Source organism: Trichosurus vulpecula, chromosome 2, assembly GCF_011100635.1.
Source record: "Trichosurus vulpecula isolate mTriVul1 chromosome 2, mTriVul1.pri, whole genome shotgun sequence".
NCBI lineage: Eukaryota > Metazoa > Chordata > Mammalia > Diprotodontia > Phalangeridae > Trichosurus > Trichosurus vulpecula.
The window spans coordinates 362,249,035-362,273,481 of NC_050574.1; the positions used below are offsets into that span (position 1 = coordinate 362,249,035).

Below are 24,447 nucleotides of genomic sequence, written 5' to 3' on the forward strand. Positions count from 1 at the left end.
AAAAGTAAAGCTGCAAAAAAAATTATTGTTATAGGATGTGTTCGGAGAATTGGGCAACTTCAGCATGAGAAAGGCCTCCCCTCAAAGATCATCTGCTTAAAGTGCAGGAACCCAACTCTGGAATATCCATGAAGTTCACTTGCCTCGTGGATTGATTATTCAGCTAACTTTCCATCCCAGGATGATTTTGTCCCCTGCCCTATAACCAGAATTGTCCTGGGCCATTCATTGATATCCACTGTCTATACGTTCATTAGTTTAAATAAGATATTATTAGAGAGATCAAAATGCTGCCCAAAAAAAGCTTATCATGCTATTTACATTCAAATTTAAATGATTTTTGCATAATCTACAGATTCAAATAATAACTATGATTTCTCTCCTCTATTAATGTGACTAAGGCCTTAGAAATTCTCTTCCTCCTTTAAACCCCCAAATTACTTATTGCCTGCTTTCATGAAGGAATAATACTTTACCTAGTCAGGAAACTTCTCTTTAGTTGCCAGTTTTAACATTAGCTTGTGTTTGTTACTAGTGGTGGTAGTGTTGTAGGTTGTGGTTGTTGTTGCTGTTATGGCAGCCAGGTGGCATAGTAAACGGAGCAGTGGCACTGGAATCAGAAAATTTGATTTCAGATCTGACCTCAGGCACTATACGACCTTGGGCAAGTCACTAACCCTCTGTCTGCCTCAATTTTCTCAACTGTGAAATGGGGATAATAATAGCAACTACTTCCCAGGGTTGTTGTGAGGCTCAAATCAGATGTTATTTATAAAGCACAGTGGCTAGCACATAGTAGGTACTTATTAAATGCTTGCTCCCCATCTTCCCCCCTGCCTTGTTGTTTAAATAAACAATTTTCATTTCTTGAGTAAGAATCTTCAAAGTCAGTTCCATCCAGGAAATTCTTCCTTATTTTATGTCCTTATTATAAAGGCATCTAGGTGATACAGTGGACAGAGTACTTAACATGGAAATAAGAAGACCTGAGTTCAAATCCAGCCTCAGAGATTTATTGGCTAAGAGATCCGGAGCAAATTACTTAACTTCTATCTTCCTCAGTTTCCACATCTGTAAAATGGGGTTAATAACGTACATACCTCCCAGGATTGTTGTAAGGATGAGATAGTATTTGTAAAGCACTTCGCAAACCTTAAAGTACTATATAAATATTGGCTATTATTATTTTTTCAAAGGATAATTTAATGAACATTTTCATATAGATCATTTTTATGAGTCTGTGAACTAGTAAGTCACAATCACCCTCATTTATAAAATTATCATGGAGACACTTGTCTCCAACTTCACAGGATTACAAGATTTACCTAATAATGCTTGTAAAGAATGTACTCTGAACGACTCCATTTAAAAAATTCTCTAAAATTTCACACTTTTTCAAATTAATACACACTGTGTAATAAACAGATGTCTTCCTGTATGGCTGTGTCTAAAGACATTAATTATATCACTGATTACAAACAAACTGTTACCCTAGAGATACTGTACAATCATCACTTTTTCTTTCGCCCAGCTTCCACCAGTCAGTCCCCTCGGTCTTCCCTTAGCCAATAGGAGCAGACACAATTCACAACAGAATCCAAAAGGTGAACTCATTCATTAAGTATTTCCTACAAGTCTGCCTCCCTTAAATCTTCGTCCCATGATCACACACACATGCACGCGCACACAAATCAGAGAGTTGCTCTCTACAAGTAACCACTGTCATCACAGGAAAAGGTAGAAAAACATTAGCATTTAAGATACTTTTAAATACTCTCTCGATATAAAAATAAAACAATACCTTCATGTCTGAAGAGTCAAGTCACACACATACCTAAAAACAAAGAATTTGTTTCCAGGTATAATCAGCGTTAATAAGCCAAATATGAGCCAGTGTAAGACGATCTGAGTTTCCCTTTGAGGTTACATGCTAAGCGGCAGCTGAGCTCTTTCTACTAGCCTGCTCCGTTGCCTAACCTTGTGTCAAGAAGAGAGCGATCTCTCTGTGACTCTTTGTATTCAAGAACTATCTTAATTCACCAGAAGATGTAAGATCGGGTGGGGGTGGGGGAAGCTCAGGGTTAGTCCGTACAACAGGGGGCATCCACTTATGTATATGTGACTGCGTGGGCAAACAGGAGGGTAGGGAAGGGGGGAGGGGATGCGATAGATTCTTGGACTTTTTCAGCTAAGTGGAAATTCCCAAGCTAGTACTGAATGAGTCTTGGACATTCCCCGGTGGGGCTTGCTAGAAAACCTGGACTGGAACACGCTACAAGGGAGTCAGAGAGCTATTTTTTTTAAATGTATTTTAAACAGTCAAAATTTGATGGTGTTAAATCGTCACTACTTCATTGGGATTCACATTCATTTTAAGTTTCATTCTTCTGGGAGGCTACCACCTACATAGTGTTACCATAAAAAAAATGTAAATATGAGGAAAGGTTAATGATAAGCATATAGGACCTCCTTGTATGCCTTAATTGACAATAATAGCTAGCCTTTATATAGAGCTTTAAGGTTTGGAAAGCACTTTTGTCATTTTCACATATATTACAGGTGGTGCAGTAGATAGGAGCATTGGGCCTGGAGTCAGCAAGACCTGAGTTCATATCTGGTCTCATACACTTACAAGCTGTGTGACCCTGGGCAAGTCACTTAACCTGTTTCCTCAACTGTAAAATGGGGATCAGAATAGCACCTGCTTCATGGGTTGTAAGGATCAAATGAGATAATATTTGTAAAAGTATTTTACACAGTGTCTGGCACATAATAGGTGCTTATTCCCTTCCCCTTATCTCATTTGTTCTTCATGGTGACACCCTGAAGTAGGTGCTTTACTTTTTCCTGCTACTACTTACTCTATTATTACTATTCCCATTTCACACATAGGAAACTGAGGCTGAGGGAGGTTAAAAAGTAGAAGACCAAGAACTTTTTAAGCAAGTCATTCATAAATCGATATAGTTTGTGATACATAATAAAAATCATGTTCTTCAATAGAACCCATTTTTCAAAGTAACATCAAATATCAGCTGGGACTTGATTTTGCAAACACATTAGACCTGGGAAGGGATTTCTTGTTAAATTTCTTTCAGTGCTAATTCTTTTTCCTTTTGCAGAGGGAAGGGGTGGGGTGAGACAGGCTGATACTGTAATATATTTTGTATTTCCCCCTTTTTTTTAAAGGGTCCTTTTCATGTTGCAATCAGGCTTTGTAACCACACAGGAAATGATGCTGTGTCCTTGTACAGAAACGGTCATCAGGCTTCCTTTATACTTGAAAGGGGCCAGTTTCCTCTTATTTAGCCCAGGAATTTTAAAGCAAAAATGGATTAAACTGTTTTCATTCTCTAAGTAAAAAATATTTCAGTTGCACTCTTGGTCAACAGGTTAAACTAAAAGGTGAAGTTTTTGACTTTGCCCTTCTCCACAATCCTTTTCTGTGCCCCTCCCTAATACATTCCCCACTTCTCCCCCTCCTTCTCATACCCTCACACTGTTGTCCCTATTCGGGCTACTGATGGGGAAAGTCAAAATTAATTTATACTAAGGTGCTAATAACTATGTGTTACCTCTACCAGGTATACACCCATTTTAAAATAATAGGAAGAGACCAATGTTTAGCACAACTCTTCAGTGTAGAATTTCAAGTATCAGAAACAAGATAATAGAAAAGATGCTTTATAATTGGAGTCTGTCTGCCTGGTAGCCCCCTCAGTTCTAATCTGGTCTCTGTCACACCCTAGCTGATCATTCCATATGCCTCAATATCATGATTTAAAGGATGTAAAAATAGATTTTTTTTCAAAATATGGTTTGAGAAAGATACTATACTTGAAAAAACTCTCATATTTTCAATGTTTAGATGACAGCTTAAGCAATGTTCTTTGAACTTGTAACGTTTTTTTTTCTTTTCACAGTTTCCCTACTAGAGGTAAAAAAAAAATTAGAGGCATAAAATATTAGAACTGGAAGGGCCTACAGAATTCATGAAGTCCAACCCCTTTATCTGAGAGAAGAGAAGAACTGAGTCCTGGAGAGGAAATTTAAATGACATACCCAAGGACACACAGGTAGTGGTAAGACTAGGCTCAGAACTCAGTTCTTTTAATTCCTAATGAACTATACTTTCAATGATTGAAGAATACCTAAAAGAAATTGGAAGTAGTCAAATCTCTGTGGCCTGATATCACAGAATCAGTACTGAGTTAAAAAAAAATCTTCAAGTTGCATCTAGAGGAGCAAATGAATATCTAAATGACACGAGAAAGACAATACAAAGTCTACTTTCATCTTAAATCTCCTCAGGGAAAGATGCCAAATCCATTCCAGTGTTATTTCTCACTAAATCAAGAAGTTCTTAAGTCAAAATAAATCTCTTAAATCACGATTTAAGTCCATTTTGAAGATGTAAAGAACTGATGTAGAATGAAGTGAGCAGAATCAGGAAAACCATATGCACAAGGACCACACAGTGATACAAGACATTCCATCTCCTAACTCCAGGCATTTTCACTGGCTGTTCCCTATTCTTGGGATTCTCTCCCTCCTGGCTTCTTTTAAATTCCAGCTAAAATCCCACCTTCTACGGGAAGCCTTTCCCGATCCCCTTTAATTCCATAATTGCTGATTATTTCCAGCAAATAATTGCTGATTATTTCCATTTATCCTGAATATAGCTTGTTTGTACATAGTTGTTCCTATGTCATGTCTCCCATTAGCTGTGTGCTCCTTGAAAACAGAGACTGTCTTTGCCTTTCTTTATACACCCCTCCTTTCTCCTCCCCCAGTTCTTAGCACAGAGCTTAGCACATAGTAGCTGCCCAATAAATGTTTATTGATTGACTAGTTGACTACCACATAAATAGAAAGAACAAAGAAACAAACAAAAAAGTGAAACTGAATGATGTATAATTATAATGACCAAGATTTTCCCCAAAGAAGTGATAAGAAAACCCCCCTTCTCTCTTATTTGCTGAGGTGGCTGACCTGTAGAGGTATGGAACTGTTCATATCGTCAAAACTGGTAATGTGCTGATTAGTTTTGCTAAACTATTTTTCCCCCCTCTTTCTTTTTTATTCATTACAAGGAATGGATTGCTGAGTAAGGGATGGGGAAAATATTTGGAAATAAAGGTGGTGTCAAAATAAAATATATATCACTAATTTTTTTGATTTTAAAAATAAAATATGTTTATTCTTAAAAATAATATTAATTTAAGTCTATCCTAATTGAAATCTCTTCTGATATAAGTACATTCTTGACTTAAATCCTTTTGTTTAGTTCTCAGCAGGCAGGGTGATCAGTAACACCCTCTTCATATGCTCTATTAATTAAATAACTTTTTTTTACTCTAACAACCCCCATTCCTCCAACTTTTCTTCACAAGAACTATTAAGAAGAAATATTACTTTGCAAACCCGAAAACATTATACAAAAGTCAGATACTATTATTCATGTTTTAATTTAAGTAATTATTTTATGTACTCTTTCTAGTTTCCCCATATCTTTTAAATGCAAGGTTATAAGTAATATTATAATGAAGGTTGGAGATTAATTCCTAACCTTTACACAATCATTGTCTTTTCACTATCAGTATCTTGGTACGTTTGCTGACCTTTCCCCCAGAAGTACTATGTTGCTTACTGTAAAAAGATGGTCTATCTTGCATAGCATTTAAAGGACACAGCCCAGAAGGTTACTGGCCCCAAATGAGTTTATCTCATTAATTTAAAAAGTCACTATATGTCAGTGTTATAATTCATATGACTCAATGATTAAAAAAACCCAATTAGTGATAAGCTGAAATAGCAGCCTTTTATTGCCAAACAACAGAGTGTATATGGCAGGTACATTAAATTTTCTGCTTCAGAAGAGACTGTAGTTTCAAACTTTAATATGGCATCCAAAATAATAGTAATAATTAAAAAATATACAGTTTTTTAATCTATGGAATTTGTCATCACAACTTTATGTGAATCATTAAATCTTTAATAGTCTAATAGTTTAAATCTTTAAAAAGTCTAAAACTTGAGAACATTAATAATAAACAGCAGTCATTGGTAATTTGTTGAGTAAATTATTGTAGCAAATTTAACTGAATCTATCAAATTAGACACAATCATACAGCGCAAGCATCAATTTAGAGTATTTGCTTTACAATCACTGCCTTCACACCATCAACTTTCTTTTGCTTCAGTTCTCTGATAATAGTGTATCCTGCATAACAAAAAAGCATAAAATTGTGTATGTGTGTAAATATACATTTTCTTATTTAAAAGATCATTAAATAAAATTTTGACTGAGTATAATGGCTTTTTCAAGGCATTTTACTAAGATCAAGAAGAGGATCTCTCAACACAATGTAGCCCAATGTTCTCCAGCATGCTCAGAAGATACAGAAATCATATCTTAGCCTAATCTTCTGAGATACTGGAGAAGAACATTCACTCATTTCATTTGGAGGTGCTCAACTATCCCTGATGCTGAGATTAGAAATACTCCTTTTGCAACCAAAGTTGTCTGTTCATCACCTAGACCAATTTACATATTACACTCTTGAGAATAGCAGTCCTCTGCAAAAGATTTTCTGAACAAATATATTATCTTCTTGGTTCTTAACTTGGGGTCAGTGACTTTTCTATATTTTGATAACTATTTCTGTACAATTGGTTTCCTTTGTAATCTTATGTATTTTATTTTTTACACTTATAAACATCATTCTGGCAATGGATCCATACACTTCACCAGACTGCTAGAGGGATCCATCTCTCTCTCTCTCTCTCTCTCTCTCTCTCTCTCTATCTCTCTCTCTCTCTCTCTCACACACACACACACACACACACACACACACACACACACAGAGTTAAGAAACCCTACTCTTTGGTCACAATATTGATGTGGTGAATGGATATTTCTGACATTATTGCCATTACTTTGAGATGGTATTCCCATGGCTAAGGAGGTACAAATTAAGACCTGAATTTATTAAAGCCCTCTCCTTGCTATCATATAAAGCTATCACATAAAGTAGAGCCTTTTTAGTCAATTCTCCAACTGTAGATTCCATATGGAGTGAAGGATGAAAAGGAAATCTTCATTCAATTTAATGCCAAGGAGGGAACAACATACAAACTCAGCTGGGTGTAAAAATCTATCTTACCTTATAGGGAAGTAGGAGGGGAGGGGGGACAAGAAAAGTGGGGGTGCTGATAGAAGGGAGGCAGATTGAGGGAGGCAGTCAATGGCCACAAGCAAGACACTGGTGAGGAGGGATAGGGTGAAAGGAGAGAGAGACAAAAGTATAAATGGGGTAAAATAGGATGAAGGAAAATACAGAGTTAGCAATCATAATTGTGAATGTGAATGGGATGAACTCTCCCATAAAATGGAAGCAGATAGCAGAATGGATTAAAAACAAGAATCCTACAATATTTTGTTTACAAGAAACACATCGGAAGCAGAGAGACACACACAGAATAAAGGCAAAAGGGTGGAGCAGAATATATTATGCTTCAGCTGAAGTAAAAAAAGGAGGAGTAGCAATCATGATCTCAGACAAAGCAAAAGCAAAAATAGGTCTAATTAAAAGAGACAAAGAAAGAAATTACATCTTGCTAAAAGGTACCATAGACAATGTATTAATAACAATACTAAATATATATGCACCAAATGGTATAACATCCAAATTTCTAAAGGAGAAGTTAAATGAGTTACAGGAGAAAATAGACAGAAACACTATACTAGTGGGGGACCTCAACTTTACCCTCTCAGAACTAATAAGTCTAACCAAAAATTAAATGAGAAGGAAGTTAAGGAGGGGCATAGAATTTTAGAAAAGTTAGATATGATAGACCACTAGAGAAATCTGAATGGGGATAGAAATGAATATACATTTTTCTCAGTGGTACATGGCACCTACACAAAAAAATGACCATGTACTAGGACACGAAACTTCATAATCAAATGCAGAAAGACAGAATTATTAACTGCATTCTTTTCAGGTCATGATGCAATAAAAATTATATTTAACAAAGGGCCATGGAAAGACAGATTAAAAATTAATTGGAAACTAAATAAACTTTGAGTGGGTCAAAAACAAATCATAGAAACAATCAATAATTTCATCAAAGAGAATGACAATAATGAGACAATATACCAAATTTATGGGATGCAGCCAAGACAGTACTTAGGGGAAAATTTATATTTCTCAATAAAATAGAGAAAGAGCAGATCAATGAATTTGGCATGCAACTTTAAAAAAACTAGAAAAAAATTTTAAATACTTAATTAAACAACAAATTGGAAGTCCTGAAAACCAAAGGTGAGAGTAATAAAACTGAAAATATTGAACTAATTGAAATGAACTAAATGAAACCACTGAACCAATAAATAAAATTAAGATGTAATTTTAAGGAAAACAACAATAAAAAAGATAAACCTTTGGCCAATTTTTAAAAAAAAAAAGAAGAAGAAAACCAAATCAGCATCAAAAATGAAAAAAAAGTGACTTCACCACCAAAGAGAAAATTAAAGCAGTAACGAGGAGCTATTTTTGCCAAATCGTATGCCAATAAATCTGACAATCTAAGTGAAATGTATGAATTTTTTAAAAAATGTAAATTGTGCAGATTAACAGAAGAGGAAATAGAATACTTAACTCCATTTTAGAAAAAGAAATTGAACAAATCATCAATGAACCCTAAGAAAAAATCCCTGGGGTCAGATGGATTTACAAGCAAATTTTACCAAACATTTAAAACAATTAATTCCAATACCATATAAACTATTTGGGAAAATAGGCAGAGCCCTACCAAATTCCTCTTAGGACACAGATATGGTGCTGATACCTAAGCCTGCAAGAGCAAGAACAGAGAAGGAAAACTATAGGCCAATTTCCCTAATGAATATTGATGCAAAAGTTTTAAATAAAATATGAGCAAGGAGATTACAGCAATATATCACCAGGATCATACACTATGACCAGGTGGGATTTATACCAGGAATGCAGGGCTGGTTCAATATTAGGAAAACTATCGGCATAATTGACCATGTCAATAACAAAACCAATAGAAATTATATGATAATCTCAATAGAAACACTAGAGATCATAGGCATAAATGGAGGTTTCCTTAAAATGATAAGTAGTATCTATTCAAAACCATCAGTAAGCATTATCTGTAATAAGGATAAGCTACAAGCCTTCCCAATAAGATCAGGGGTGAAACAAGGATGCCCATTATCACTTCTATTATTCAATAGTGTGATGGAAATGTTAGCTTTAACAATGAGAAGAAAAATAAAATGAAGGAATTAAAATAAACAGCGAGGAAACAAAACTGTCACCCTTTGCAGATGACATGATGATATACTTAAAGAATCCTAGAGAATCAACTAAAAAATTACTTGAAACAACTAACAACTTTAGCAAAGTTGCAGGACATAAATAAACCCACATAAATCATCAGCATTTCTATATATTACCAACAAAGTTCTTAAGTAAGAGATAGAAAGAGAAATTCCATTTAAAATAACCGTAGACAATATAAAATACTTGAAAGTCTACCTGCCAGACAAATCCAGGAACTATATGAAGACAAGTACAAAACATTTTTCACACGATTTAATGCAAACAATCCCCCTAGAAAGACTCCCCAAAGGGCAAAGCTAAGTTTTTGCTGGACACACAAAAGACAAGAACATGTCAAGCTGGTTCTTGACAATTACTACATCTGGATGCAGTTTGTGTGGCAGGTAGTGGGCGAGTGTCATCTCCCAGGCATCCACTAAGTACACGCCTACACCAGAGAACATCTTCCTTAGAATGGTGTCAAGCTGAAAGGAGAACCAGTCACTGTTGAAAAGGCTAACCTCAGGCCCCAGTTCCTGGACATTGGCTGTTCGGATAACTACCACAGTCTTTGGGCTCCGGTCTAGGAGTCGGATAACTGCCCGACGAATGTTCCTCAACCGCCGGATGTAAACTTCTAAGGGAAAGGTGCTGAAGTGAGACCATATGGCTATGGCCACCACGGTGCTCCTCCCTCCCACAATCCTGTTCAGTTCATTGGCCACATAGTGTAGCTCGTTGCTTAAGACAGTAGTGAATCGGATGGGAGGTCCATGACAGCGGTACCGCAGCAAAATGTTGTGTTTCAAGTCCACTGCGAGGTAGGGGCCCACATTTTTAGGACTGCCAAGGTTAAACTCCACCAAATCTGAAACATATATTTGCATAAAGATGTTCAACGACAAAAATAGAAGACTTTTCTCTCTTACCCCACTGACCTAAAGGAATCAAAGAACATCTATCTAAATAAAAGCAAAACAAAAGTTATCAGCTAGGAACCTCTAAAATGTAAATAGGAAGGATTTGTTTAAATAGTATGCATTTATTTACAAAGGAAATGGAAAGAGGAAACACTTCACCTGACTGGTATAGTTGAAAGAATATTTAATTTGGAGTGAAACAGCCTGCTTTGAAATACCAGTTCTGCCACTTATTACTTATTACCTTAGGTGAGTCATGTGACTTCCATGAGCCTCAGTTTCCTTATATGTAAAAAAAAATTAGTGGGCTGGCATCATCAATAAATCTCTGAGGTCCCTTACAGTTCTAAATTTATTATGCTATTACCTTATTACTCTAGCATAGTTGAGGACTGAACTTGCTTTAAAAAAAAAAGTTCAGTTGCTGGAAATGTGACCACTGAGGTTTTCTGCATCCATGGCTCCTCCTTAGAGGGAAAAAAAAAAACCTCATTTCAGTGTAACATTGTCCACCAGACCAAGAAATCTTGCTGTATTTGGTGGTTACTGTATTCAAGAAAACCAGCCTGGTACTTTCATTTTATTGTCCCAAGAAGCAAAATGAAAACTTTGTAAGTCAGATAGTCAACGAGCATTTATTAAGAGCCTGCTATGTTCTAGGTGCCATGCTAAGCACTAGGGAAACAAAAACAGGCAAGGAACAATCCCTGCTTTCAAGATGCTCACAATATAATGGGGGAAACAACATGCACACAAGATGAATGTACAGGACAAACTGGAAATAATCAACAGAGGCACAAGGACAGAGAATTAGTGCTGGGCACACAATAAATGCTAAGGAACTGCTCATTGAACTGAAAATGGAGGAAAGTATAAACTGGAGAATGACTAAACAAATCATGGTACATTAATGTAATGGAATATTACTGTCATAAAATATAATGAACATGATGAATTCAGAGAAGCAAAGGGAGATATGAAGTGGAATAAACAGAGCCAGAAAAATAAGACAAAGAATGATTACAATCATGTAAATGGAAAGAACAATGAAAATGAATACTACCCAACTGTACCTGATAAGCTTGGCCCTAGAGAACAGTTGAGAAAATGGACCTCCTTCCCTTCACTGCAAAGGTAAGGGACTATGGGTATGGACTACTGCATATACTGGTAGACATGGTCAATGTCTGATGGGTTGTGCTGAACTGCTTTTTTTTCTCTTTCTCTTTTATTCTTTGTTATAAGGGCTGGCTTGCTGGGTGCTGGGGGGAAGGTTCTATTCAAAAATGAAAGGGATATAAAAACAAAAGACTAATAAAGAAAAAAGAAAATGGAGCAAGGAAGCAATGACACATCTTTCATCTGTTGGTTTCATCCTATGGCCTGGTCAATTTCCCTAAAGGGAAATCTGTCTCTCAAGCAGGTGCAAAAAGACTAGCAACTCTCAAGCTAAAAGAAATATTTTCCTCCTTCCAGTCTCCTTATCTAAACCCTACCCTTTAGTAATAGTCCAGCTCACATACTACCTCCTCTTTAAAACCTCAGATTTTCCCAGCCCTCAGCAATGTCATAATACTCCTCCTCTGAACACCTACACACAGGAGTTCTTAGTCTAGGGTCTGTGACTTTCTCATTGTTTTAATATATTTCAATAACTGTATTTCAATACAGTTGCTTTCCTTTGTAATCCTAGGTATTTTGTTTAATGCATTTAAGAAGGGGTCCATAATAACAATATTTAGTACCTACATCAATTGAAGGGGGGATGGTCATTGAAAATAGACTTCATTTCCTCTATTATGCTTTCAAAATTAGCCAGCCACCCCATTTGATTTGTGGAATCTTCCGTACTCTCAGTCTCCTGGATCAATATTTATTAAGTCAATTTCAAGCCCAACAGTGTTCTGCCGCCAAATTAGTTTAGAAAATCTTGTCTTGGGCAATCCTTGGCCTCTCCTAATCCTCCCACCTAATTCGTTACTATTTACCTTCCAGCCACACTTAAACGGAATAAAAGTTGAACTCCTCCAAAACTAATAAATCCCAGTCTTCCTTCTGAATGGATCATGTCTGATTACCCGGATTACGTTTTACTTCGATAACAATTGGTGTCTATAGAACACGAAACCAATCAAGACAGTTCTGATGCCTTTCAGTGGTCAAAGAAAAGACCAACCAGTTTTGGAAGAAAGTTAAAGGCTAAATAGCCATAACCTTCTACCAGGCCTGGGCTATGACAATCTACTTTGTTCAGTACCTGGCATCTGTACTATAAGCTAACTTCCAGTGCAGATAGTTAATGTTTCTTGGTGGTTTTGATTCATGTTTTCAATCATTCGACAAATAGTGCCTATGCTAGGTAGTGGGGAGAAATACACTTGCCAAAGAAGATGCTGTGGAATAGCAGAACAAATACTGGCTCTGAAACCAAGGCACCTGGGTTCAAATGCTACCTTCAAAGCTTTTTTAACCCGTGTTACTTTGGACAAGTCACTTAACTACTTCCCTGGGCCTCTGTTTTCTCATCTGCAAAAGTAAGTTGCTGTACTAATCTCAGATTTCTTCCAGCTTTGGATCTGTGATCATATGGGCCTCCATAGGATAACCTATTTATTATCCTGATAATTACGATAATCTATCACACAGAGCTGAGACACGTGGCACAGTTAAATTTAAAACAAATTAAAATATGAAGTTTTTACAAGGTGTTTTGAGATCAGGTATTGGAGAAAATGCAATCAGCTCTGTAAATCAGAAAAAAGCCTCACTGAGGAGAAGGCATTTGGGCTGGGCTTCGAAGTACGGGTAAGCTGCCAACAGACAGAAATGAGGAAGCAGGTAGGGAATTCCACAGGTAGAGAACAGGATGAGCAGAGGTGGGAAAACATGGAATGTCTTAGAAAGATGGTAGGAGCCTAGAGCCTTGTTGTTGTTCAGTCATTTCAGTCATGTCCGACTCTCTGTGACCCCATTTGGGGTTTTCTTGGCAAAAAGACTGAGTGGTTTGCCATTTCCTTCTCCAGCTCATTTTACAGATGAGGAAACTGAGGCAAACAGGGTTAAGTGACTTGCCCAGGGTCACACAGCTAGTAAATGTCTGAGGCCAGATTTGAACTCAGGAAGATGAGTCTTCCTGACTCCAGGCCTGGCGCTCTGTGCACTGTTGCTACTTAGCTGTCCAGAGGCCTAGAGTTTCTAAGAGTTAAGTCTGAAATAACAGGTCACAGCCAGATTGTGAAAAGTATAGAATATAAGGTAAAGGATTCTGCTATATATCTGCTAAGTAATGGGGAGCCGCTGAAGGCTGATAAGCAGTGGAGTAATGATAGTGCTCCTGCACCAAGTGTCATTTGGGCAGCTAGGTGACACAGATCAAGCTCTAGACCTGGAGACAGAAATCTGACTTCAGATACTTACTAGCTATGTGACCCTAGAAGAGTTACTTAACCTCTCTTTGACTTAGTTTCTTCAACTGTAAAAATGCTATTATTTTATAGCACCTACCTTCCAGGGTTATTGTGAGGATAATATGCGATAATATTTGTAAAGTGCTTAGCATAGTGCCTGGCGCACAGTAAGTGCAATATAGTAGGTCCTATATAAATGCTTATTCCCTTCACCCTCTTCAACCCCACAGCCCTTGTGCCCAGAAATCTGTGTGTAAATGGATTAGAGAAAGATGAGACAGGAGACAGGGAAACCACTTAGGAGACTTGCAACAATTCAAGTGAGACTGAAAGGCTGATCTCTGATGGTACCAGTGGAGTGGAAAAGACAGATGGAAAAGTGATTAGTGATTGATTAAGCAAATGAATGTGTGGGAGGGAAAACAGGGAGGAATCACACTGTTTTCCCCAGCTCTGAACTCTCGATTTTGTGCTCACTGAAACTAGACTAGGCTCTATCACTGTAAAAAAAAAAAAAAGAAAGCCTGAGTTTCTTTCTCCTTTTATGGTAGCATCTACTTCTTCCTTCCCTTTGCAAAAATAAATTAGTAATTGCAGCTTTTCCCCCCCAAGCAACAGAGAGTATGCTTCTTTTAATAAGCATTCTGATGCAATAAATTAAGTGATGACCATATGCAATCAGACTAGAAAGAGGTTCATAACTAACCTTGGAATTCACAATACCCCCAATCTATCCCCATATTCATTCTCTACACACAGAGCTCTCCTAAACCATTTAGCATTTTACTTAATGGAGGGCATGGTTTCCACTCACCCAAAGCACCATGAAGCAAGAAGTAAAAAAAAACATGTGGCTGGCAAATAAAAAAAAAAGTTACTGTGTTTAGTCCTGATCCTGGATAGATGCTCTGGGGCTTTTAGTAGAGTGCAGAGGTCAGAAAGATTCCTCTAGTACATGTTAGTCCTCTCGCTAGCTGATCTACAGCATTAGGGCAGTTGAAAAAGACAACATGGCGGTGGTGGGCCATGCTGGGAGCTTTACTATATCACTTCCACCACGAAACTATGCCAATCAATCAATAAACATTTATTAAGCACCTACTATGCACCAGGCACTATGCTAAGGACTGGGATACAAAAAGAGTCAAAAGACAATCCCTGCCCTCACGAAGCTCACAAATCTAATGTCAATCCTTTTCCCTACTTGCTTCCCAGGTAAAGATGTAAACCAAAGGTCTAGAAGATGCCAACCTTTTGCATAATCGAATCACACAAACTTGGACCAAGAGATCATCTGAGAGGCAATGGAGTACAGAAGTAAGGGCACAGGACATGCAGCTGGAAAGTTTAAGTTCCTATCCTGACCGCCATTTACCAGCTATGACCATGCATGAATCATATAACATTTCTATGCCTCAGTTTCTTCTCTTGTAAAATGAGGAAAATGCCCTGACTACCTCACAGGGTTATTGTTGTGGGGAAGAAATTGGGTAGGTATAAGTTAACCCTCCACACTCTCACAACACTGGACAGCAATGTTGTGAGCAAGAAAGTTGTGACTGCAGACCTGGGACAACTGGGCATAACTTTGCTTCCAGGTGGATTGATCTAACACCTAGCTGTGTGCCCTTTGGGCAATAGAAGTGTCAAAGGGGTTTTTGAGACTTTGGTGAAAAGCTACTGAGACCCCCAGGGAACCTCCTTAATGACTGCTTTTTTTTTAAACTTTCTTGTCAGTGGTTTTTATTAGTTTTTAACTATTGGACTGTTTTTAAAAGCACCTTGAAAATTCCTTCTACCTGAGGGTACTGGACTGATTTTAGTAAAAGAGCTGTTTGATTAAAAGCTCTGGGTCGGAGGAGTCCACTGCACCAGAAGTAGGCTCCTAACCAACCCTCCCCCCAGTCCTCCCCACCACAGTTGTTATGAGAAAAGCATTTATATCCAATGGAGAACTATATGCATGTGAGGAACTATCATTACTCTTATAACGTTTTCGTTTCATCTCCTCACTTAAAAGAGGAAGAAATTGACTTTTTCAAGGTCACAGATTTAGTTAGTGGCAGAGTTAGAATCAGAACCCTGGTCTCTGACTCAGAGACCATATTCTCTGAGTCTCTGAGTTCTCTGCAAACCCACAGTTCCCTGCAAATCATTGTATTTTCCCCTTGTAACATCAGCTGCCAAATATTTTTCCTTGAACTAAGACTAGATAGCTGCCAACTACTGTCTGTTTTTTTAAACATTTTATTGATGCCTTTTGTTTTTATATCACAATCACTTCCCAATATTCTCTTCTCCCCCTCTCACCCCAAGAACCTTCTCCTGTATCAAATCAGTTAAGCAATACCAACTAAGACCTAAGACATCAATCTCTTCTGACAGCATGCACAACATTCTGTAGCCACAGTTCCCTTCCTCTCTAGTGAGGAGAGAAGGCCGGGTGCTTTCCCCACCCTACCCCTAAACACCTGGGTATATGTACAATTATTCCCTATATATCAGAAGAATTCGTTAGAAAAACCAAAGTACCAACCTGGAACAAATGTGATCAGATAGTCAAACCACTGTCTTATGGTAGAGTCACCAAATAAATAGATCATTTTTCCCTGTAAGCATTCTGTAATGTTGTCAGGTTCATTAAACTGGTGCATCTTGAACTTTCTAGGCCTCCACTGGTTTTTGTAATAATAACCAGAAGGAAAGTTTTCCATGCTTTGAGAGGGTTCAGTGTCACTTGCTTCTGGAAAGACAAAAGAAAATCGTTGAAAATCTCCTAGACACCAGAACAAGAAAATTCCCAGGGTGATGACATAAATGTAGCGATATACATGTAACTTTTTATTCCTGCTCTAACACCTAAAAGAATTCCCCCTTACTTTGACCAATGACACACAGAAGGCTCTGTACTGCACACAAGTATTGTTCTTACAGGTGTGAAGGTGATGATGCTCTGGGGAGAAAGGAAGATAAAAGCAGCTGAATTTTTCCTCTCAGTATGTACATTCTCATTATGGTTGAAGGAAATGGAAGAAGATCAAAAGAAGCAATTATGTGAATATAAGCATCAGATTCAAAACACTTGACAAGCACTGTTTCACTTCTCACCAGGGGCAGATGCCACCTTACACAGGCACTTTATAAATAGAGAAGCTGAATCACAGAAAAAAAATATAACTAGACCATAGTACACCAGTGATGAGGGCATAGAGATGTCTCTCATAGCCCGTCTGTTGTTCAATGTTTTATACATATGTAGCCTCTCTAGCTCCAGAGATCAATGGTCTCTTATCTAGTCTATATGCTTCCAGTCCAGCCTAAATCTAATCTATACCACACGCACCTTACATATTGGTCCTTCTGATGGACAAGAGGGATCATATCACTCCACTGCTCAAAACCATTCAAAGACCCTCCATTGTCCAACAAATATACATCAAACTCCTCAGACCGAGATTCAAAACCCTCCACAATCTATCCTCAGATTGTCTTTACAACCTAATTTCATTGTACTTCTCTTCAAATACTCTATGTTCCAGAGAAGCTGAACAACTCATGCCCTCGCCATATATATCCCATGCTTTCCTCTCTTTGCTCATCCAGCTTTATGTAACATCCTTTCTCCTTCCTCTATCTATATCCTACTCATCCCTTGAGGTCCAGATCAACTATCCTCCTTCAGAAAATTTTTCCTAACTAGAACCAAGTAAGTTTCTAGCTTCAGGTGACTGAAGGAGAGTGTGAATAGGATAAATTTCAAAGTACTTTGAAAACAATTTCTCTTGGATTTTTGTTGCAGGTTTACACTTGATTGCTTATATTACTCATCCAAATAGTTGTGTTTTTTAATGGGCAATTTTGAATTCTTTTACATCACTCCCTTCCAGAATCTGAGTTCGACATTTAAAAACACACTGAATGTCCACCCACTGTCTAGTGTTTGAAATCCAAATTCTTAAAAGTCGGCAAATAAAATGTAAATATATCTTCTTTCATAGAAACAAATGTATAACTGCTAAACTATTATCTAGAGCTCCTGGTATCATCCGCTTCTGTTTCTCATCCTTTCCAAAGAACTTTAGCTAAAAATGTCCCATGTGCCAGGTATAGAGTTAAACATCCTCCTTAGACATGTCACAATTTTTCATGGACTCAGAATCTAAATGTACATCTCTAAGGCACTAAGGTTCCATACAGGTTAACTACAGGCATTATTCAGGAACAAGGCTTACTCTTCTGTTATATATCAGATGCATTATTTTTAAGAATACTGCATTTCACATTGGAAACAGTAATTATTTCAATTCAATGTTAATTATATTTACTCTCAGAAGTAAGTCAAGCAAATCAATTCAATTACTGTACATGACACTCATTCTTAAGGGATGTGACAATAACAGAAAAGTGAAAACATATGCCTACATCGCCCCCCAATGGTCATCTGATGCAGGAGCCATATTCTGGATGCAACATCATTGTATCAGTCAAACTATAATTAGGCTGTGATTCATTTGTAAGTCAGCTGCTTAGAACTCAGGGGGAAATTTCCCAGAGTAAAGTTTTTGATGCAATCAGGGTTAAGTGACTCGCTCAGGATCATACAGCTAACAAGTACCCAAAGTCTAATTCAAACTCAGGACCTTCTGACTCCAGACCCAGTGCTCTATCCACTAAGCCACCTAGTTGCCCAAAAGAACAAGGTTTTAACTAACGGTTGGGTTCCCAAGCTATCCCACAAAATCCTATTTAACACATAATATAACTGAAATATAGATAAATGTATTTTGTGGAAGAAAAAATCAGTATTCTGCATTTCAAGCATATTTTCCCAGAGGCAAACATATTAACTAAATTAATTAGATGTGCAGAATGAGACTTTTTTTGGACATGGCCAATATGAAAATCTGTTTTACTTGACTATACATGCTCATAATAGGTCTTGTTTTTCTTGCTTTCTCAACAGTACAGAGAGGGGAGAAAGAGAATGCAGATTTGAATATAAAATAAAATTTAAGAAATTAATTCTTAGTATCTGTGCTTAGAGGGATAAAAATCAAAAGGGAAAGAGGTTCATCTTGCCTTTAAAAAGCTATGGGTTTTGTTTTGTTTTTTTTAAACTCTCTACCCAAACCATTTTTAAATTACCATTTTTAAGGTTCAAGAACAAAGATAAATTTCACTATCAAGATTAAGCATGAAGACAAAATCCAAGCAACGGTTTTGTCACAAAAGTGACAACTTTGGGTGCATCCTGGAGAATTATCTCTGCAACCTGGTCAAGACATGGATAAAGGGAAGCAAGTAGTGCTAGGACCACTGTATACCATGGGTCCTCCTCACCTCCTCTGCCAACATGGGTTGGGCTGGTATCTACCCCACCTCCCAACCTGAAACTTGATTGGGGATGGGAGGTGTTAAGGCATAAGCTATACCTCCCTTCATACAGCTTTCTGGAGCCACTGACTAAATTAACACATCTTCCTAATCATTTAAGACATAGAAAAGGGCCACGTTGGACTGAAGTCCCAAGAAACACCTTGCGCTGCTGATCAGATGATCTGTTTCCAATGGGAGAAGAGGGATATCTACCAGCTAAGTGCTGGGATATCTTTATTGGATATCCTTTCTATGCTATAGCTACGTAAACCTTCTTTTGTTAACTCTTGGACGATGTAGGAGTGTCTCATTTTATTCCAGTACAGGGTGTAAAGCCTAAATCAGGTCCACCACTCACTAGATTACATATTTTAAGTGGATTAATCAAGGCCTTCCAGTCCTTGTTGTTGTTCTGATATGTCCCACTCTTTGGGACTCTGTGGACCACACTGTTCACAAAGTTTTCTTGGCAAAGATACTGGAGTGATTTGCCATTTCCTTCTCCAGTAGATTAAGGCAAAGAGAGGTTAAGCAACTTGCCCAGGGTCACACAGCTGATAAGTGGCTAGATTTGAACTTAGGTCTTCCTGAATCCAGGCCCAGAGCTCTAACCACCAAGTCATCTAGCTGCCCCAGTCCTTGTCTTAATGTTACCTGGTCCTCTGTAAGAATGAAGGACATATAACAATTCTGTCTTGAGGGAGAATAAAGTTCCTCCTTGAACTATGATTTATTTTCCTTTTAGAAAGCGATTTAAAAAGAATATCAAAAAAAAAACCTTCAGATGAAGATATCAATTAAGTATTGAAAAAAGGTTTTCTATTCTGGTGGGACCAAAGACTTTAAAGGAAAACTGAGAAAATATGGCTTCTTAATGTTTTTAAAAGAGAGAAGCAGCAAGAAATTGAGTGTGCTTTAAGAGTTTCCATGTGCATGTACATATAGGCATATATATGTGTGTATGTCTATATAGACTTATACATAAATATATATATATATATACTGTAATTTGTAATAAAACATGGTAGAAAACAAAATTGATATAATACTGTCTCCCTTTCTTTCATGCCCTCTTCCCTCTATCTCATTCACATTTTGCCTTAACCTTACAGCACATGTAACGTGCCCCTCAAGGTGAGTCAGGATATCTAGCCACAGTCTAGAGTTGTTCCAAGAAGGATCCAGAAGACAGAATCAAAGGATCTTGGAATACTGTAACTGGAAGAGACATTAGAATGAATCCTGGCCAAGATGGCGGCTGGAAAGCAGGGACTAGCATGACCTCCCTGCCGAATCCCTCCAAAAACCTATGAAAAATGGCTCTGAACCAATTCTACAATGGCAGAACCCACAAAACGGCAGAGGGAAGCAGGGCTCCAGCCCAGGACAGCCTGGATGGTCTCTGGGTGAGGTCTATCCCACACGGAGCTGGGAGCCGGGAGGGGATCGGAGAAGAGCCCAGTGTGAGCGGCGCGGACCAACCAGACCAGGAGCTGGGCGGAATGTGCCCTACCACCCTGAATCAGTGAGCTGCGGCAGTTACCAGACTTCTCAACCCACAAACACCAAAGACAGCACAGAAGGTTAGTGGGAAAAGCTATGGGAGTGGAAGGTGTTCGAGGTTCAGCTACCAGCCCCGGGGGCAGCAGAGGTGGGGCAGCTACAGTTGTTGTTTCGGGCCCCAGGCCCACCTGGTGGGAGGAATTAAGTGGCAGATCAGAGCAGGAGTGCACAGCATGCTGAAGATCTAAGCCCAGTTCGGGTTGGGAGATCTTGGGGAAGGAGCAGTGCTGGTGTGGCAGAGCTGACACATTCCCCCCAAACGTGGAACATAGAACTCTTTAGTCTACAAGCAGTCATACCCTGCTGAAAAACTCAAGGGTCAAGTTAGTTGGTTGGGAATATGGCCAGGCAGAGAAAACGCACCCAGATTCAGTCTCAGACTTTGCATTCTTTCTTTGGTGACAAAGAAGATCAAAACATACAGCCAGAAGAAGTCAACAAAGTGCAAGAGCCTACACCAAAAGCCTCCAAGAAAAACATGAACTGGTCCCAGGCCATGGAAGAGCTCAAAAAGGAGTTGGAAAAGCAAGTTAGAGAAGTAGAGGAAAAATTGGGAAGAGAAATGAGAAGGATGCAAGAAAACCATGAAAAACAAATCAATGAATTGCTAAAGGAGACCCAAAAAAAATACTGAAAAATACACTGAAGAAAACAACACCTTAAAAAATAGACTAAATCAAATGGCAAAAGAGCTCCAAAAAGCCAATGAGGAGAAGAATGCCTTGAAAGGCAGAATTACCTAAATGGAAAAGGAGGTTCAAAAGACCACTGAAGAAAATACTACTTTAAAAATTAGATTGGAGCAAGTGGAAGCTAGTGACTTTATGAGAAATCGAGACATTATAAAACAGAACCAAAGGAATGAAAAAATGGAAGACAATGTGAAATATCTCATTGGAAAAACCACTGACCTGGAAAATAGATCCAGGAGAGATAATTTAAAAATTATTGGATTACCTGAAAGCCATGATCAAAAAAAGAGCCTAGATATGATCTTTCAAGAAATTATCAAGGAGAACTGCCCTGATATTCTAGAGCCACAGGGCAAAATAGAAATTGAAAGAATCCACAGATCGCCTCCTCAAATAGATCCCAAAAAGAAATCTCCTAGGAATATTGTCGCCAAATTCCAGAGCTCCCAGATCAAGGAGAAAATACTGCAAGCAGCCAGAAAGAAACAATTTGAGTATTGTGGAAACACAACCAGAATAACCCAAGATCTGGCAGCTTCTACATTAAGAAATCGAAGGGCTTGGAATACGATATTCCGGAGGTCAATGGAGTTAGGATTAAAACCAAGAATCACCTACCCAGCAAAACTGAGTATCATGCTCCAAGGCAAAATATTGACTTTCAATAAAATAGCGGACTTTCAAGCTTTCTCAGTGAAAAGACCAGAACTGAATGGAAAATCTGACTTACAAACACAAGAATCAAGAGAAGCATGAAAAGGTAATTAAGAAACAGAAATTGCAAGGGACCGACTAAAGTTGAACTGTTTTGTTTACATTCCTACATGGAAAGATGACATGTATGATTCATGAGACCTCAGTATTAGGGTAGCTGAATGGAATACGTATATATATATACATATGTTTATGTATATATGTAAGTGAATGTGTATGTATGTATATATCTATGTGTATATATATATATACATATATATACATAAAAGAGAGAGAGAGAGCAGACACAGGGTGAGTTGAAGATGAAGGGAAGATATCTAAAAGAAATAAAATCAAATTAAGGGATGAGAGAGGAACATACTGAGAGAGGGAGACAGGGAGAGATAGAATGGGGTGGATTATCTCCCATAAAGGTGGCAAGAGGAAGCAGTTCTGTGGGAGGAGGGGAGAGGGCAGGTGAGGGGGGAATGAGTGAACCTTGCTCTCATCAGATTTGGCCTGAGGAGGGAATACCATACATACCCAATTGGGTATCTTACCCCACAGGAAAGAAGAGGGAGGAAGATAAAAAAGGGGGGGTGATGATGGAGGGGAGGGCAGATGGGGGTAGAGGTAATCAAAAACAAACACTTTCGAAAGGGGACAGGGTCAAGGGAGAAAATTCAATAAAGCAGGATGGGTTGGGAAGGAGCAAAATATAGTTAGTCTTTCACAACATGAGTATTGTGGAAGGGTTATACACAATGATACACATGTGGCCTATGTTGAATTTCTTGACTTCCTGGGGAGGGTGGGTGGGAAGGGAGGAGGGGGGAGAATTTGGAACTCAAAGTTTTTAAAAACAGACGTCCAAAAAACAAAAAAAAAAAATTTGCATGCAAGTAAAAAGTAAGATACACAGGCAATGGGGTGTAGAAATTTATCTTGCCCTACAAGTAAGGAAGGAAAAAGGGGATGGGAGGGGAGTGGGGTGACAGAAGGGAGGGCTGACTGGGGCACAGAGCAACCAGAATATACGCCTTCTCGGAGTGGGGGGGAGGGTAGAAATGGGGAGAAAATTTGTAATTCAAACTCTTGTGAAAATCAATGCTGAAAACTAAATATGTTAAATAAATAAATTTAAGAAAAAAAAAAGAATGAATCCTTTTCATGGATGGCCTGTATCCCATCAGTTCCCAAGACCAATGGATCACAATGTCTTTGCACTAGTTCGTGGACAGAAAGTTGCTAACTGCCAATCAAAAACAGTTGAGCAAATTAACTTGGGAAATTTTCCTTGGGAAAGTCAAGAAAATAGACATAAACAGAGTAAAAGCAAAGAAGGAAAGACAAGCTAAACAAGCAGAAGGAAATCCTGATCTATGTCATGAAGTAGGAAGGTAGAAAATTTAACAAGGAAGAAAAAGCTAAGAGGGACAATTAAACACAAAAATCTAAGTAATATCTGAGGCTCTTCTTGAGGAATTGAATACTCTGAAGAGGAAACTGCTACTTAAGAGTCAAACCATCCTCATATAATCCACAGAAATCAACCAATAAGGGTCAAAAGAATAAAAGATAAGTAGGGATGGTGGAAGGTACCCACTGAAGGGGTTTGTTGTTAAGTTGTTCTTCAGTTATGTCTGACTCTTTGTGACCCATTTGGGATTTTCTTGGCAAAGATACTGGAGTGATCTGTCATTTCCTTCTCCAGCTCATTTTACAAATGAGGAAACTGAGGCAAACAGGGTTAAATGACTTGTCTGGACTCACGCAGCTAATAAGTGTCTGAGGTCAGATTTGAACTCAGGAAAATGAATCTTACTGACTTGAAGCCTGGCACTCTATCCACTGTACCACCTAGCTGCCCGTGGCTTTTCTTGCTGGTGTTGAGAGGTGCAAAGAGTAGCTATTGCACTAATAATAGAGAGGATGCTATCTTTCCAGGGCATGTATCTAATAGATGACAGAGAACCTCCCAACACTTGCTAAACTGGGCAATACATGTTTCTGGTGATACAAGAGAAAGATCACGGTGATCATACCAAAAGGAACCTAGGAACCATTGGTAAGGAATATGAAATCCTGGACTGAAATCTACAGATCTAAGGGGCACTGGTGGTGTGTATTCATCACTGCTACCAAGGGAAAACAAGGGGCTTCCTAAGAGTAATTCAGATTCAGGAAATAAGTAGCTGGCTAAGATGATGGTGGCTGAGAATAGGATTTGGATCCATGGAGCATGGCTTAAGAATGGCAATGATAGGCTTTTGACCACTGATGCTGCAGCTGGCAAATTCACTTAACCTCTCCCAGACTCAGTTTCCTCATTTGCAAAATGAGTGGATTATATAATAATAGCTAGAATTTATGTAATACTTTAAGGGTTTGTAAAGCACTTTACATGTATAATTAATATGGGCTAGTCAAAAATGTATTTACC

The 24,447-nt window shown here is 38.2% G+C and overlaps 1 protein-coding gene across 4 annotated transcripts in view; it reads right to left on the reverse strand.

The window, feature by feature from the left end:
- Positions 1-9,588: 9,588 nt before the first annotated feature.
- The window catches only part of NXPE3 (neurexophilin and PC-esterase domain family member 3), a 40,032-nt gene continuing 25,173 nt past the window's right edge, over positions 9,589-24,447 (reverse strand). For 3 of the 4 annotated variants that reach the window (XM_036746899.1, XM_036746898.1, XM_036746897.1), the window contains 2 exons: positions 16,217-16,423; positions 9,589-10,221 (listed from right to left, as the gene is read on the reverse strand). In XM_036746899.1, coding sequence (XP_036602794.1) covers positions 9,671-10,221; positions 16,217-16,423 — 758 coding nt within the window. In that variant the 3' untranslated portion in view covers positions 9,589-9,670. The remainder of the gene's footprint in view (positions 10,222-16,216; positions 16,424-24,447) is intronic. The other variant, XM_036746900.1, reaches the window with a different exon arrangement.